The sequence below is a fragment of the Tursiops truncatus genome, chromosome X (genome assembly GCF_011762595.2).
Source record: "Tursiops truncatus isolate mTurTru1 chromosome X, mTurTru1.mat.Y, whole genome shotgun sequence".
NCBI classification, from domain to species: domain Eukaryota; kingdom Metazoa; phylum Chordata; class Mammalia; order Artiodactyla; family Delphinidae; genus Tursiops; species Tursiops truncatus.
The window spans coordinates 1,379,966-1,396,266 of record NC_047055.1 but is presented as its reverse complement, the minus strand read 5'-3'; the positions used below and the strand labels follow the sequence as shown (position 1 = coordinate 1,396,266).

The 16,301-nt window shown below is 44.4% G+C and overlaps 1 protein-coding gene across 1 annotated transcript in view; it reads right to left on the bottom strand.

Annotated features, from left to right (window-relative positions):
• MECP2 (methyl-CpG binding protein 2) overlaps positions 1-1,899 on the bottom strand; it is a 52,924-nt gene extending 51,025 nt beyond the window's left edge. The window contains exon 1 of the mRNA XM_004315583.4: positions 1,757-1,899. Coding sequence (XP_004315631.1) covers positions 1,757-1,818 — 62 coding nt within the window. The 5' untranslated portion in view covers positions 1,819-1,899. The remainder of the gene's footprint in view (positions 1-1,756) is intronic.
• Positions 1,900-16,301: the final 14,402 nt, after the last annotated feature.

The following is a 16,301-nucleotide window of genomic DNA, read 5'->3' as shown; positions in this document are numbered from 1 at the left end:
AAACCCATAAATAAGCCTATTTCCGTAAATCCCTCGTGGAAATTCCCAAAAGACCAAAAAAAATCCAGATTTTTTTAAAAAAAATAAAGATCCAGCATATTTCAAAGGACCCAAGAGGAGAGGTTAATCTCATTGTTAGCTGAAATCACTCAGATGCAGATGAAAATTCCGGCCATGAAACCCAAACTTCTCCTGTATAGTAACTGCCTATTAACAATAAATTTTACTACCAAGGCCCAAATATGCTTCATTTTTGTAATATAACAAAATGCCTAAAACTTGCCAGAGTCCTACAAAGTGTAAGCCACTCAGCCTCCAGGCCAGTAGGTTCGGTTCCACAATCACCAACCACCCCCTGAATTTGATCCTACCATCTTCCAATTTGGGGCACTGATCCCGCACAGCAGAGACACAACGTGTGAATGGCTCTGCAGAACCTGTTCCTGTTCCTGGAAAAAGCAGAAGCACACATCTGCCTGACCATGAGTCAGGAATATGAATTTTGTGGTGGAGCCCATTTCTGCTGTGACCGATCCACACCGAACACACTCACAACAGAAGCGACGGCCACAGAGGTGTATTCCAGAGACAGCTTTTCCCCCTTGGATCCACACTCAGCAATGCCATGAACGGTCTCCTCTGTAAGAGCAATCTTTAGACTCTTCACAATGACCTTAAGTCTTCAGTGCAAAACCACAAAAACATTGCCACGCCACGAATAAGTCACCTGAGTTTCAGTCTGCGTGACTCAGAACCAAACTAAAAAGAAAATAAACTTTCAGGGACCAACTGATAGGAGCCACAGCGATGCGGTGAACTTGCCCCATCTGGTACTGGTGATCTTGAGCAGGGCACGCTCCAGGACTATGGAAGCCCGTCACATACTATGTCCCACTCCACTTATGTAACTGAAGATCGCCGGCGAAGGGGGGGAGGATGGGAGGGCGCTCGTATTCTGAGGCCACGGCACCCCCAAAGGCCCTGGGGGCGCGCTCCCACCGAAGAGCCTCAGGTGCTGCCGGACACAGTCCCCTACCCACGGCTCCTGATGGCAACTATAACCGCCTCTTTCTGATGAGCTGTGGGGTCAGGAACACAATGTCTAGTGCCTTTTGTGGGTGGACAATAATTCCCACCTACTTGTTCCTGGTAGATGCGAAAGAAACTCGCTCGCAGTGGGGGCAGAAAGTCATGGAATGGGCGAGAAGGAGGGGGAGGCAAAGCCTGGAGATGGGGGTGAAAGCGCAGGAGCCCTTGTGGCGCACTCTCCCGACGGGAGACGGACTGCGCACGCGCGCCCGTGGGGGGGCCGAGTAACGGGAGAGGGGGCGCGCGAGGGAGGGAGACGGGAAAGCGCGATCCAGGGAGAGGCCGGGGCCGCGGGCGCGCGACGGCGCCTCGGGCCCGAAGCCCCGCGAAGGGCACGACGCGCGCGCGCAGCCCCGACAGGCGAAACCCCGGCGACAGGGGTGCCCGCGGGGCCGGGGCCCGGGATGCGCGCCGAAGGCGGGAGGGCGGGGGGAACCAGGCGAAGGCAGCCCTGGGAGGCCGCGCCGAGGACGGTCACCCGCAAGTGCGGGTAACGGGCCGGGGGGGGGGGGGCGCCGTCACCAGCGGGAGGGGGAGGGTAGAGAGGAGGGACGCCATCCGCCAGCCGTGTCGCCCGACCCCGCGGGCCCCTCCCGCGCCACGTCCCGCCCCTACCCCCCGCCCCCCAGCAAGGGTCCCCACCCGCGGCCGCGGCGGTCCCACTCACAGTCTCTCCTCCTCGCCTCCTCCTCCTCCTCCGCTCGGCGCGGCAGCGGCGGCGGCGGCCATTTTCCGGACGGCTTTTACCACAGCCCTCTCTCCGAGAGGAGGGAGCGCGCGCGCCGCCGACGCCGAGACCCCGCACGGCCGACGTCGCGCCCCGCCCTCCCGGTCGGCCTGTGCGCTGCTGCACCTGCGCGCCCGCGCCCCGCCCCCGGCGCCGCTGCCAGCCGGCCCGCCATTGGGTGCGACGGCAGGGGCGGGGCGGAGCCTCGGCGGCGACGCCTCCAATTGGCGGGAGTTCGTGTCCGTTCCGGCAAAGGAAAAAGGGGCGGACGCCCCTTCTAGCTGCCGATTGGCTGCCGACGGCCGTCATTTGGGGAAAAGAGGTGGCTTGGGTGCCGAGGGGCTGGTTTAGTGGGCGGAATTTGAATATTAAGGATTAATGGGATGCTGGGGCAAGTGAAGGCCTAGGCTCGGGACGCCTGTTTGTGCGGCCATCCCGGGCCCTTGACCCGCTGTCCACAAACACACGAAGTATGTTACCATAAGCCTTTCACAGCACCCACGTTTTCTCAACATCACCACCTTCAGTACAAGCAGCAAAGTTGCCTGACATTGTTCCAGCCGAGGGACCTTGCTTTAAGAGGCCTACCCAATGCATTCTTTCATCTGAGCCTGCCTTGTGCCACACTCTCAGAGGGGCAGGGAATAAACTGAACAACAAATCACAGCCTTGGCTTTCTTGAAACTCTGGTGGGGGGGAGAGGGTGCATGCCAAGGCTGCATGAGACCTGTCATTGTTGGATGAGACGGTTTGGTGTGGGTGGGCAGAAGGGGTAGTGGGAGCACAAAGGAAGCAGCACTTAGGTCTGCCTGGAAGACATGATTTGGGACCTAAGATCCAGCAACGCTGGTATGGAAAAATATTTAAGAGTATGAGAAAAGTTTTAGCTAATGGAGTGTTCAGGATAGGACTGTTTGTCAAGGCGACCTTACTCTGATTCCAGCTGTCATCCAATTCATCCAATGCTCTTTGTGCTAGTTCCATGCTTGACAAGGAACCCTCTGACTCTGATGTCACTCCCCAGCCCCCATTCATTTATTAGATCCCTCTTATGTGCCAGGCACTGTTCCAGGCTCTGGATGCACAGTACTGAACAAGACAGCAATCTAACGTTCTCGTGGGGGCAGACTCATAGTAAACATACAAATAAGTATATAATATAATGTCACATAATGATAAGAACTTTGAGATAGATAAAGCAAGGGTGAAGGGGGTGCTATTTAGATATCCACAGGCTTTTGCTCTCATTTTATTCCCCCATATGGTTATCTGAGGAGAGAAGAAGATTCCACACAAGTTCAAAGGCTCTGAGGAGAGACTGTGCCTGGTACATTGGGGAGTAACAAGGAAGTTTATGTGGCTACAGGGTGGTAAGGTATGCAGTTGGAGAACTGGGAGCTTATTCTGAGATGAGAAGCCTTTGGAAGATTTTGAACGGGAGCTGACATCATCAGATGTATGTTGCAGGTGCAGTGTGCAGATCTGTGGTGAGACAAAAGGAGCAAGAGCCCAGTCAGGAGGCCCTGACAACAGTCTAGCAGAGGTGAGAGTGGTTTTTAACTAGGGTGGTAGCAGTGGAGGTTCTGAGAAGTTGTGAAATTCAAGCTATATTTTCAAAATTGAGCAGAAAGGATTGGATGTAGCGTACAGAGAAAGAGAAAAAACAAAGAGGGGTCCTGAGTTTTTGGCCTGAGCAACTGAGTGAATGGGTGATTTCACCATGATGGGGAAAACTGTAGGAAAAGCACATTTTGGGAGGTACAGATCAAGAATTTTGTTTTGGCCATGTTAAGCTTGGGGTGCCTATTAGACCTGCAATGTTGAGACGAGATGTTGAGTAGGTGGTTGAGTCAACAAGCTCAACATCTAACTCAAGAAACTATAAAAGGAACAGCAAAGCAAACCTGGAGGAAACAGAAGGAAGAAAAATAAGGATAAGCAGAATTTGATTAAACAGAAACAACCGATTGAGAAGACTGAGAACATCAAAAGCTGATGGTTTGAAAAGCTGGAAACAAAAGCCAGCCCTCTTAGATAGAGAAAGAGAAGACACAAGTAAATTATATTAGAAATGAAAAGGAAACATAACCATAGATACAATAGATTATACAATAGATAATAGATAAAACAGGTAAATTTTCTAAAAGGTATTATAAACTACTGTATATCATAATTGGAAAACATAAGCAAAATGAATAAGTTACTAGAAAAGCACAGCTTACCAGAACTGATTCTAGAAACAGAAAGTCTAGATAGACCCTCTATGACCACAAAGCAATTGACTATGTTTTTTAAAAAATCTACCCCTCCCGCCAAAAAAGCTCAGAGAACTTTACAGATGACATCTACCAAACTTTTAATGATTGGGTAATTCCAATCATAAAAAAGAAAGAAATCTCCCCAAACTTGTTTTGTGAGACTAATATAATTACTATAACAAACCAATGAAAGGAAGACACAGGATATGGAAATAGATGTAAAAATTCTAGACAAATGTACTGAACCCAGCAGTATATATTGATATATCCCAACCAAGCTGAGTTTTATTCTAAGAATGCAAAGATGGTTTAAAATTAGAAAATCAAACTTAACAGATTTAAGGGGAACAAATTATGTGATCATGTCAATAGATGCAGGAAAAGCCTTTGATAAAATTCAACACCTGCTTACGATAAAAATAAAAACCAGCAGCAACTCAGAGAACTATGAATAGAAGGGAATTTCCTTAATCTGATCAAAGGTACCTCTTAAAAAACTTAAAGGAAAGGTCACATTTAATGGTGTTAAGGGGGAACAAAGCAAGAAATAGAACAAGATCTATGGTGCAACATCATTCATGTAAAATAAAACACACATCCTTCACCTCCCATTCTCTTTTAAACCTTATCCTTGGAGTTTCATCGTGAAGAGAAAGACCCATTAATCCCAAATGGATTCCCTTGCTGTTAGGACGCAGGCATACAGATCCAGCCAGTAACAACAAGCTGGAAAAGTAACGGGAAAAAAAAGATTCAACTCACTCCACAAAAATTATAAAACAGCTGGGAATAAACTTAATAAAAAACGCCAAAATACTATATTAAAAAACTGTAAAACTTTACTGAAAAACATAAAAGAAGACCTGAAAAAAAAGAGAAACTACCACAATCCTGGAAAGGAAGAGTTGACATAATAAAGATGTCAATTCTTCATAAATTAATCTGGAAATTCTTTGCCTGAGTCAAAATCTAGGCGAGAAGAGTAGGTGTACAAGACTAGATGTCAAGACATTTTTGAAAGAGAAAACCAATGACGAGGGTCTTGCCAAATTCTTTAGTTTGAATAAACGGAACTTAAGTGATACAATTTCACTCTGCCATTGAAAAGTAGAAAAATATAGTAGAGTTTAAAGTATTTACTAGTAGAATTTAAAATGGGGCATTTTTTAAAATGGGACTACTATAACAATTTTAAAATGCATCCCCTTGAAAATGGGTCTATAGAAGATAAAAAGAAGAAAAATATAGTATAGATAGCAATTGACCGAAAAGCCCCAACCTGAGGGATTTTATCTATATGGCAGACAGAGCCCAAACTTCTGCTCCGTCTAAATCCCTTGAACTGACAGAAAATATATATATATATATTTAGAGCAAATCCAAAATGACAACAGAAAATGAGAAGGGTAAAGCAGTTCAAAATTTTAGAACTAACATCCCAGATGATACCACAAAACATAAAACACACAAATATGTTTCAAACTCTATGGAACATTTCCTCAAGTTGCTTATGAATTAGACCTCTCAAAAAAAAAATCTCAGTAAATTCCAAAACGTAGAAATCATGCATTTCAGTCTCTGGCAACAATACAATAAAATTAAAACTTAAGAACAAAAGAATGGGCAAAAGTAAAACAAAGCAAAAAGTTTTAAAACAGGCTTCAAAATAATTCTTTGGTTAAAGGGGAAACATAAACTGAAATTATAAACTCTTCAGATATGACCGACAATGAGAGCCGTACATATTAAAACCTATGCTGTGTGGCCCAAGTGGTCATATAGAAAAATTAATAACCATAACTACATTTATTAGAAAAGAAGAAAATATGGGAGAGGGAACAATTGGGAGTTTGGGGTTAGCAGATGCAAACTAGTATATATGTATAGTATGGATAAACAACAAGGTCCTACTGTATAGCACAGGGAACTATATTCAATATCCTGTGATAAACCAACATAGAAAAGTTTATGAAAAAGCATGTAAATAAATAAATATATATATATATATATATATATATATGTATAACTGAGTCACTTTGCCATACAGCAGAAATTAACACAACATTGTAAATCAACTATACTTCAATTTAATAAATAACTTATTTAATAAATAAATAATTGTAAATAAAGAAAGAAATATTTGACTGACTAAAAAGAGGAAAATAGATAAGAAATGGATTGATTCTTGCACATCATGCCCACATTTATGCGTGCACACCCACACATACACACACAGGGAATTTTCTTTCTTTACCCTTAGATGCTCACTACAAGAAAAGTATCTAGGAACAGAAAGGAATAGACTCGTCAGAGTGAAGAGAATGTGGTGAGGATGGGAGGTTATCCTCAGTTGACACATTTCAACAATTTTTTGGAAAGCAGATGGGAATTAGTTGAATAATAAAGTAAGAAGGAAAAATCCAGCCTAGAATATTTGACAAAGGAACTACAGAGGAGGTGGAGCCAGATATAACACCAGAGAGTAGGCTCAGAATCAGCAGGCACGTGGTGGAAGCAACAGAATTAAATGGGTCTGAACACATGGGGATTAATTGAAGGCCCCAATACAGAATGACTGCATCATTTGAGACTTCCTCTCCTCCACCAGACAGCTGAGCTAGCAGCTGGTGCAGGCCTGCAGGGAAAATACCTGACAGTTCTCTAAAGAAATTAAATGAAATGTCTGTAGAGAACTAGGGCTTCCAGCAGGGATGCGGGCAACTCTGTTCCTCAGCTCCCTGTTTTACACAGAGGAGTCATAGCAGGAGAATTGACCCATTGCCCTAAAGCCGATTAAATCTGCAAAAGCTATCCAGCCCTTCTAAACCACAAAGCATCATCAGAAATTTGAAGAAAGACTTCAACATGAAAAATAGTCAAGTATAAACTATAGGGGAAAAATGAGCTTGGAAGAATCCCAGAAAATGCAGAGGAAAATATAGGAAATTTTAAAAATTTAATTAGCATATTCAGAGAACCAAGAAAAGACTGTATCCACAGAACAAGAACAGAATATTATGTAAAAGGAGTAGAGGACAAGAAATAATTCTTGGAAATTAAATGTGATTACTGAAGTTAAAATTCCAATAGAAATATTTTTTAAAATATTTAATTAATTAATTAATTAATTTAGGCTGCTCTGGCCAGGTCTTAGTTGCAGCATTCAGGATCTTCACTGCGGCATGTGGACTTCTTAGTTGTGGCATGCAGACTTAGCTGCGGCATGCATGTGGGATCTAGTTCCCCGACCAAGGATTGAACCTGGGCCCCCTGCATTGGGAGCTCTGAGTCTTACCCACTGGACCACCAGGGAAGTCCCTCCAATAGAAATATTGAAAGATAAAACTGAAGAAGTCTCCTAGAAAATAGAACAAAGCAACACAGACAAAAAATAGAGAAAATATAAGGACTTTGCAAGAGATCTAGGAAGTTCAGCAAGCAATTAACAATAGTTTTCACAAGATAAAACCAAGAAAAAGGAATAGGAATCGGACCTCATAGTAACACTGGATGATAAAAGATAATAGGGCAACATGGACATATATACACTACCAAACGTAAGGTAGATAGCTAGTGGGAAGCAGCCGTATAGCGCAGGGAGATCAGCTCCGTGCTTTGTGACCGCCTGGACGGGTGGGATAGGGAGGGTGGGAGGGAAGGAGACGCAAGAGGGAAGAGATATGGGAACATATGTATATGTGTAACTGATTCACTTTGTTATGAAGCAGAAACTAACACACCACTGTAAAGCAATTATACTCCAATAAAGATGTAAAAAAAAGAAAAAAAAAGAAAAGATAATAGGGCAACAATTAAAAAGTGATAATAGGGAAATGCTTTCAAACTTCCAAGAGAAAATGATTTTCAGTTTAGAATTCTACACCAGCCAAGATATCCATCAAGTGTGAAATGAAATAAAAACATTTAAAAATATGCAATACCTAAGAAAATTTACCTCTCAAATATATTTTCTTAGGAAGCTACTTAAGGATGTTCTCCAGCAAAACAAGGGTGTAAGCCAAGAAAAAGGAAGATGTGGGATCCACAAGACAGTGGATCTAATCTAGGAGAGCAGTGACAGGAAATACCAGGGATGCCAACTGGGCAGAGGGCCTGACTGGCAATCTGTCCAGATTGGAATATGAGAATGGCAGGCTCTGGGAGAGAGGAAAAGTTATTTTATTTTTATTTTTTTTAAAGTGTATGTATGTGAACTCAACATATTAGATAGTGTGATTGGGAGTTTGAAGAAAATTAAATATGATGACGGTAATTAGTTCAAGAAAATAAGGAAACCAATTAGAAACAGCAGGGAAAAAAAGAACTGTATCAGGAAGTTATGATCAGAATAAGAAGGAAAGTAAAATATAAATCTACCAGTTGATGATGTTTAAGAAAAGAGAATCCACTGGCCCTTGTTGCTAAGAAACTTCTCTTTTCAAACGGGGGTCATCAAATTAGATTTGATGTAATCCTAGTTATACGTCTTCTTGATCTGGCATTTTAAAATATTTACAGAAACATCATAATGTGAATTTTTGCCTTCGGCTTTTCAACTTTTAGAGTCAACCTGTGCACGAAACATGGAGGCAGGTTTTGTTACAGGTGGGACACAACCCTCTTCCCCTCAGGTGTAGTGAAGGGTTAACTCGGCAGGCCTGGGTGTTCCTGAGGGTGGTCTTGGGGACTCCTGACACACCATATTTGATATTCACACTGTTATCTTTAGTTCCTTGTAAGCTTGAATAATACACTCAGATCTCTTGTTCCCTTAACTTTCAATAGCCATGTATCTTTGACCACTTGGTATCAGCTACACTTTACTTGTATACTGTCAGAGTTAACATTTACATACCAGCCTGATAAAGATGAAAAGATAATCACTAAGGGGGAGGTAGGAGACTGGAGGAAGTTCGGGAAACAAAAGCATATTGGGGTTTGAAGGTGCCCAAGAAATGATACCCATTTTTTCCTACCTGAGTGTCATAGAACGTGACAATATGATTCTAAGGTTCATCAGAGTAAATGCACAAGATGGGTAAAGAAAATGTTGACTCGGGGGAAGACTTGCCTTACCAGCTATCCAAACACACGGGGAAATGACATTGAGGGAAATAGTGCAGCTTTCATGCTGAAAGAGACAAATGATCAACGGGACTGAGCAGAGCCCCTTCTGCCTCGTTGGTAGAGCTCTGCTTAGATTCTGCATTGGCAGCCGGAGTCTTAACCACTGGACCCCTGGAGAAATCCCTCTGCTTAGATTCTGAATCCCACTCTTTTCTTGTGTAAATCAGGAAGAAATCCTGCTGCAAGGAACTGTGGTGGCCCGTAACCTAGTTCCGGCCAATGAGAAGTTCAGGCAAACCCTTCAGGGGCTTCTGGGAGGCCTCAGCCCCTCTGCTCCGCTTGGACTGCGTTGAGCCTGAAGGTGACAACTGAAATGGTGGCGGTAGCTCAGTCAGGCCTCAGAGGTCTCTTTACGAGAACTTTTTCTGTAGTTAAGGGTTCCCCTGCCATAACTACTTTTTCTGTTGCCTTGATCACAAGGTGCTTGTGGCCCTAGGGTGGATTATAGCCACTTCTGTGGGGTTTTGGGAGATTAAAGATTCCATCGGTATGTGTTGTTATTTCCTAGTTTGGGTTTTTTAACTTCGCTTTGTTTTTTGACCTTGCTTAGGTTGGCTACTGTTTTATCTTTTTGTCTTGTTTTTGCGTTCTCAAAAAACCAGTTTTGGGATTGATTTATTAGTTCTCTGATTTCTCTGTGTTCCAACTCAGTACTTTCTGTTCTCATAATTCCTGTTTTTTAGATATTCTGCAATTTTTTTTTGGCTTTTTTTTTTTAACCAAAGATGTTTTTTAAGGGTGTTCTAAATTCTATAGGTAGGTTTTTGTTCTCTTTTCTTTTCCGCTTTTGTTGTTAACGTTCTATGCCAAGAATGTGTTCTGGTTACTTTCTTTTCTATTTTGGAAATTTCTTCAGGATCCTTTCTGGCTTAATATTTGGTCACTGGTTTGTCTGTCATTCCCCTCTGCCGTAGTACCCAGCAGAGGCACGGATGTGAGGCCAAAAAGGCCTGGGGCAGGCCCATCAATGAATTCTCTACTTTATAAGACTAGGAAATTAACACACGCATCTTCCTTGCCACCTCCCTCCCTCCCTGCCCTCTGCTCCTCCAAACTTTCCGTTTACATTATTACTTTTAGATTTTCTCGTGGTTTCACTTATACCTTTAAATAATATAGTCAAACCTTCACTCCTTGATTGAACAACACTGAGCAATCGCTGTTATCAAAAATTAAGGAAGTCAGCCCACTGGGACTTTGTCCTACCTCTTCTCCCTCCAGCCCTGATTGCATTCTCTGAACTATTATTTCTGTAAACTCACGCTTCCAGACGTGTATGTTGTGTTTGGGGACAGCAGCTCCACAGTTCCCAATCTTCATGGATTTCATGCTCACCGTCATTCTTCAGAATGTTTCCTTTCAGATAATCACTCATTTCCAAAATGGGATGATTACCCCTGAACCAGTTACCAGAGATGCCCCCCAGCCTCCCTCCACCCTGTGGACCCAGCACTCCAAGCCAAGGCGCGCTGGTTTGTCCCTTAGATGTGCCTCCTTCGTAAATTAACGGGAAAAGCAATATTAGTGTCTGACAAAGGAGAATTCAAAGTGATACTTTTATGTCAATAAGGAGAGCACTTCACCATAAAGAAGCCACTGTAATGAATCTTTATGAGCAGCATTTCACGGAAGCACAGAAAGCACGATTTGCTGGAAATACGCGAAGAAGAAATGGGCAGAAATATAACAGTCTTATACTTGGGGCAAAACAAAGAGAAGGCTCTGAGTGGTGTTTCGTATTCTTTTAAAGGGTGATCCATCTGGTGCGACCGCAAGAGGAGACAGAAGAGAGTCTCAGGAAGACAAAGTGCCTTCCCTTCCCGGGTCCTAGAGACAGGATGCTTCCCCTGCAGAGCCACATGGGGAAGCCCCGGGATGGTCAGGAGTCAGAGAACAGGACTGAGGGGAAGCTTTAGGCTAAGGCCTTTATTGGGGTTTCCGAGGGAAAGGCCAGGTGGGACAGGGTGAACACTCTCGCGGGCTTTGGGCTATGGGGGTGTCTCTAGTCGCCTGGCACCTGGCCTTTGGACGATGAAGGTGGAGGAGTATTGCCTCCCAGGCTGTCAGGGAAGATGGAGGAGGCCTGGCACTGGATTGCTCTTCACATCCAAGACATACTCCCGGCTGGGCCCTTTGCTATCTCGAAGAATTGGCTAGCCCTGGGAAGGGCAGTCTCTCCGGAGCCAGAATGTCAAAACGTCATAATATACAGAGACATTTTAAATGTTTACAGTACAGTACAGTTGGCCAAAACTATAACCCATGACATTGGTTTTCTATGTATCAAGCTGTGTATACTACAGGAATACATGTTTTCTGGTTCCAATGAGAAATTTACAAAAAGTGGTCACAGGATATGCTTCAAAGGAAATCGGAAGCAATTGCTCAAGTGTCCCGGCTCCGAGAAGCCCTCTGCACCACAACACGTGAAATCGCAGCTGCACACCTTGTTCTCCACCCGTCCTTGGCACTCAAATGTCAGTTGACCTAACAGAGACATTCTCAAGACACACCTGCATCTCTGTCGCCTTTATTATCAGTGTCAAGAGGAACTAGAATCTTTGTCAGATCATCACTGCAGGGTCCAGGCTCCCCAGAGACGGGAGGCTGCACAGAGTTTCCGGGTTGTGGTCTGGCCTCTGCTTCTCAGGGAGCTCCCTTCTGGAGATGCCAGCGGGCAAGGTCATGAGTGACCGCTGGGAGACAGGGCTCCCTGGTCGGGCGTGTGGCAGGGCCGGGATGGAGACCGGGGACCACCTGCGTCTGTCTTTTGCATAACGTTTTTTCCAATCCAGGCTGGCTCCTCCTGGATGGAACTCTCTCCCCGTCTCTCTCCTCTGTTGGAGCTTGTTTCCCTGTGGCTCTTGCTTTCCTCTGTTGTGCTTACCTTCAGTTCCCTGAGAAAAGTGAGCAGGAGAGACACTTGTGGGAACCCAGTGATAATTTGGCTACTCACAGAATGCTGGGCTGGAAACGATTCTCCTCCGGCGTCTAGAAGAAATTGGTGCATTAGCTCTGGTTTCAGGGGTTGCCCTTCTGAATCCTGACTCTTTCTCCTAAATTCTGGCCCCTCTCTCTGGAAACTTGTTGACTCTTCCCTTCGTCCTCAGTGCTCTAAAGAAAGCATCAGGCTCTGTTTTCCTCCAAGCACTGGGCCTTCTCTCAATCTGGCAGCTCCTGTCCTGCAATCCTGGGCGAGTGACTGGAAGCTCAGTCCCACCTGGACTCCCCAGAGAAGACACTTGTAACACCCTGCCTGGAGGCCCCCATCTGGGTGCAGAGGGAAGGGCTCTCTGCCCTGTCCAGGTAGAATTTCACGGCCCATTGACTCCTTGTTTTGTCCTCCGACTTTCTGGTCGGCTAAGTCAGTTTCCACACACCTACCTGTTTTCTCAGCTCCCAAAACATTGTTGCTGTGGTCTCAGCCTCTGCCCTCCCCTTTCAGAGATTTATGTTGTTTTTTCTCTCGAAAGTCTCTCGACTGTAGCTTTACTGAAGGGCAGAATTAGATACAGATGTTCAATCTTAAACTCTCCGCATCTTTATGTTCAGAGCGGCTTTATTTGTAATAGTTCCAACTGGAAACAACTCAAATGCCCTTCAGAGTATGAATGGGGACCAGTCTGTGGTCCACCCACGCAAGGGAATACTGCTCAACAACAAAAAAGAAGGAAATATCGAAACATGCAGCCACCTGGATAAACCTCGAAGTAATCGTGCTGAGAGAAAGAAGCTGACAGAACAAGTGTATATACTGTGAGTCCATTGATATAAGACTCTAGAAAATGCAAGCTAACATATAGTGATAGAAAATAGATCGGAGTTGCCCAGGGATTGGTCTATGAGGAGAGCTGCGGGGAGAGGATTTACAGGGGGTGCAAGGAACTTTCTGGAGTGATGGCTATGCTCATCATTTTGATTGTGGTGGTTTTTCAGGTGTATATATGTGTCAAAACGTGCCACATTGTACACTTTAAACAATATACTTTGTCGTATGTAAGTTATACCTCAATAAATCTGTTTGAAATAAAGCGCATGAAATATACTGTACAGTTTAGAGAACAATTCCAAAGCGAACACCTGTGTCACCACTTCTCAGCCACAGTTCTCTTCCCACAGCCAGCTGGCACTCCTGTCTTCACTTTTGCAATAATCACGTCCTCATTTTTCTTTAGAGTGTTGCCCCCTAAAGGAGCTTCCCCAAACAGGAGTTTCCTTTGGCCTATTTTGGGACTTTATGTGAATGGAGTAACGCAGTATAGGTTAGTTGGTGCCTGTCTTCTTTCACTCACTATTATGAGATTTACGTGTGTTATTCGATGCAGCTATACTTAACTGTCACTCCTGTATGATCTTCCGATGTGTGGCTACAGCACAGTTTATTTCTCTGTTCTACTGCTGATGGGCATTTATGTGGTTACCGGTTTTTGCTCATGACAAAGAGTCAAACATTCTGCTATGAAAGTTCGTCTTGGAGCCCGTGCGTAGCATGCCTCTCTGCTGGGCACAGATACACACCTGGGAGTGACTGCTTGGGGCCAAGGGCATGTGCCTGGTCATGCTGAGCAGACTTTCTCCCAGCACGTGCGCCAGGTTGCGGTCCCAGCCGCAATGCCCGAGGGCTCCTGAGACTTCGTGTCCCTTGCCGACTTGGTGCTGTCAGAGTTGGGACTGTTAATTCTTGCCAATCTGGTGCATGTGTCATGGTGTTTTATTGTCGGCTTTCTGTCTTTCTTCCCCTCTGAAGAAGCAGAGGAATCCCAGGAACAGACCCACGTGGCAGGACGGCAGGAGAAGTTGTGGGAAAGTTCCAGGAAATGTGGGCGCTCCACTCCACCTGCCAATTCGCACCCAGGAGCTCCTGACCCTATCGACCCCGCACCCAACGAGGACCCCCAGTTGGGGCACAGTTGCAGTGGGGGGGACTCCTTGACAGTCTCCAGCATACCAGTGAGTTCAAGAAGATGCTTCTGCTGGGCGACAGCGAGGCCTTTTCCTCCGTATGCGTATCAGTGGGAGGAGTTTCCTTGGAAAGCTACTTTTGCCCACTTCCGGAAGAAATGAACAAGCAAAGATACTGAGGTTCTCAAAGCCCAGAGAACTCCTGTTCTCATTGGTCTCAAAGACTCCCAGGAGGAAAACCTTTGGAAGTGTTAAGCCCGCACCTCTGATGCTGTAAAAGTCCTGGTCCCTCAAGGTGAGGACACAGAAGAAACCACAGGCTGGCTTGGAACACCGGCAGGGTCTGGGCCACGCTCACACCCACAGCTCAGCTCAGCCCCAAGGGCTGGGCCTCTGAGCAAAAAACCTCAGAGGAAGCTCTGAGGTTGCTTTCCTGACAAGGACCAGCGAAACGGAAACAGACTCTTCTAAACCATCCACAGTAAGCCGTTTCCATCAGGCAGGCTGGGAGGAAGACAGCTTTACTTACTGTGCTATTCCCTTAAAAGAAAATCCTGTTTCACAATCATTGTCCTATAAAGATGTGATCAGAGCATACAGGCAAAACGAAGGGAGAAAAAGATAATACAGTCAGCTGAAGTTGAAATTATAATACAATAGTAGAATTTTGCTTTTCTTTTCTTTTCCTAAATAAATATACACTTTTGGAACTAAATGTGTGTCTTTTTCTTAAAGAAGGATCCAGATTGTTTAAACTTCAGAACCCACACAATGTGGACCTGCCCTCCGGTCAGTATACCTATTCAGATATTTAAATAAATTAAAGAAATTGATCTTGTGGGGACAATATCACATCACGGGTTTCTTTCTGTGCACAAAGGTCATTTCTAAATGCTCAAAAAGGAAAAGAGAAAAATTAATCAATAAAATCATAGAACTTGAGGTTATTATACTCTAATAAGTTTTTAAAAATGTATAAATAACCATATAAAACCAACTAGGCTATTATAGTAAAAGTCTAAGCAGTAGCCCTCTTTCCTCAATACATTCTTTCACTCTCTAAAAAAAGTTTTTGGAGGAGAGAAAATGGAAAACTGGATTTTTTTTTCTGTAATTGTCGCAATATCCTGGTTGCTAAGTTACAGAATAAGGGAAAGGAAACATATATTGCTATCAGGCCAAACGTTAGCAGTTATAAAGAAGCTTCAGGAACCCCTTCCGTATTAAACACTCTCACCAATACGTCAAGGGCCTTAACAACATAAGAGAGATAAATGGGGCAGTGGCCTGCAAGCCCGACGGGAACGCGAAAGCCAAGAGGAAGGCCCTGAGCCTTGAAGTTTGTCTGCCCCACACACCTCCAGGACCGAGGCATGGGTGCCAACACTTGGGCGGCTTCTCAAGTCCCCACCAATCACCGGATTCCAGGGCCACTTAAGCTGGAAACTGGGGGGCCTTGGGTTGCAAAGGCCCTGGTCACTGCATTCATCTCCAAATGACACAACCCTTCATTTTTTGTGATTAAAATTTTTGAACCCCACTCATCAAGTCGTGACCTTAGTTGTACTCCATTTGATGAAATAAAGCCAAGGTAGTAATCTAAAACTCCAAGTTCCTTCAATATTTCTATGCAAGGTAAACCCTTCAATAAATTATTTTGTTAATTTTCATTTAAAAGATAGCTCTGTCTTCTCCCCAGTTTTATCACAATGTAAAATATCATGCAAACACTATATTTGGGTTTTTGCAAGATTTGAGATGTATTTATTATTAATTTTTTACAAGAAACTTTATTGAATGTAACTTCCTAAACTCATGATAGTTATAGATCAGATATGTTATCACTTCTTACATTAAATATCTATGGTTATGTAAATGTAAACACGTGAGTTGAACTAAATTGAGTTAAAATAATGCATTTTCTTAAATTAATTAATTAATTAATTTTTGGCTGCGTTGGGTCTTCGTTGCTGCACGTGGGCTTTCTCTAGTTGCGGCGAGCGGGGGCTACTCTTCGTTGCGGTGTGTGGGCTTCTCATTGCGGCGGCTTCTCTTGTTGTGGAGCACGGGCCCTAGGCACGCAGGCTTCAGTAGTTGTAGCACATGGGCTTCAGTAGTTGTGGTGCACAGGCTTAGTTGCTCCATGACATGTGGGATCTTCCTGACCAGGGTTCGAACCTGTGTCCCCTGCATTGGCA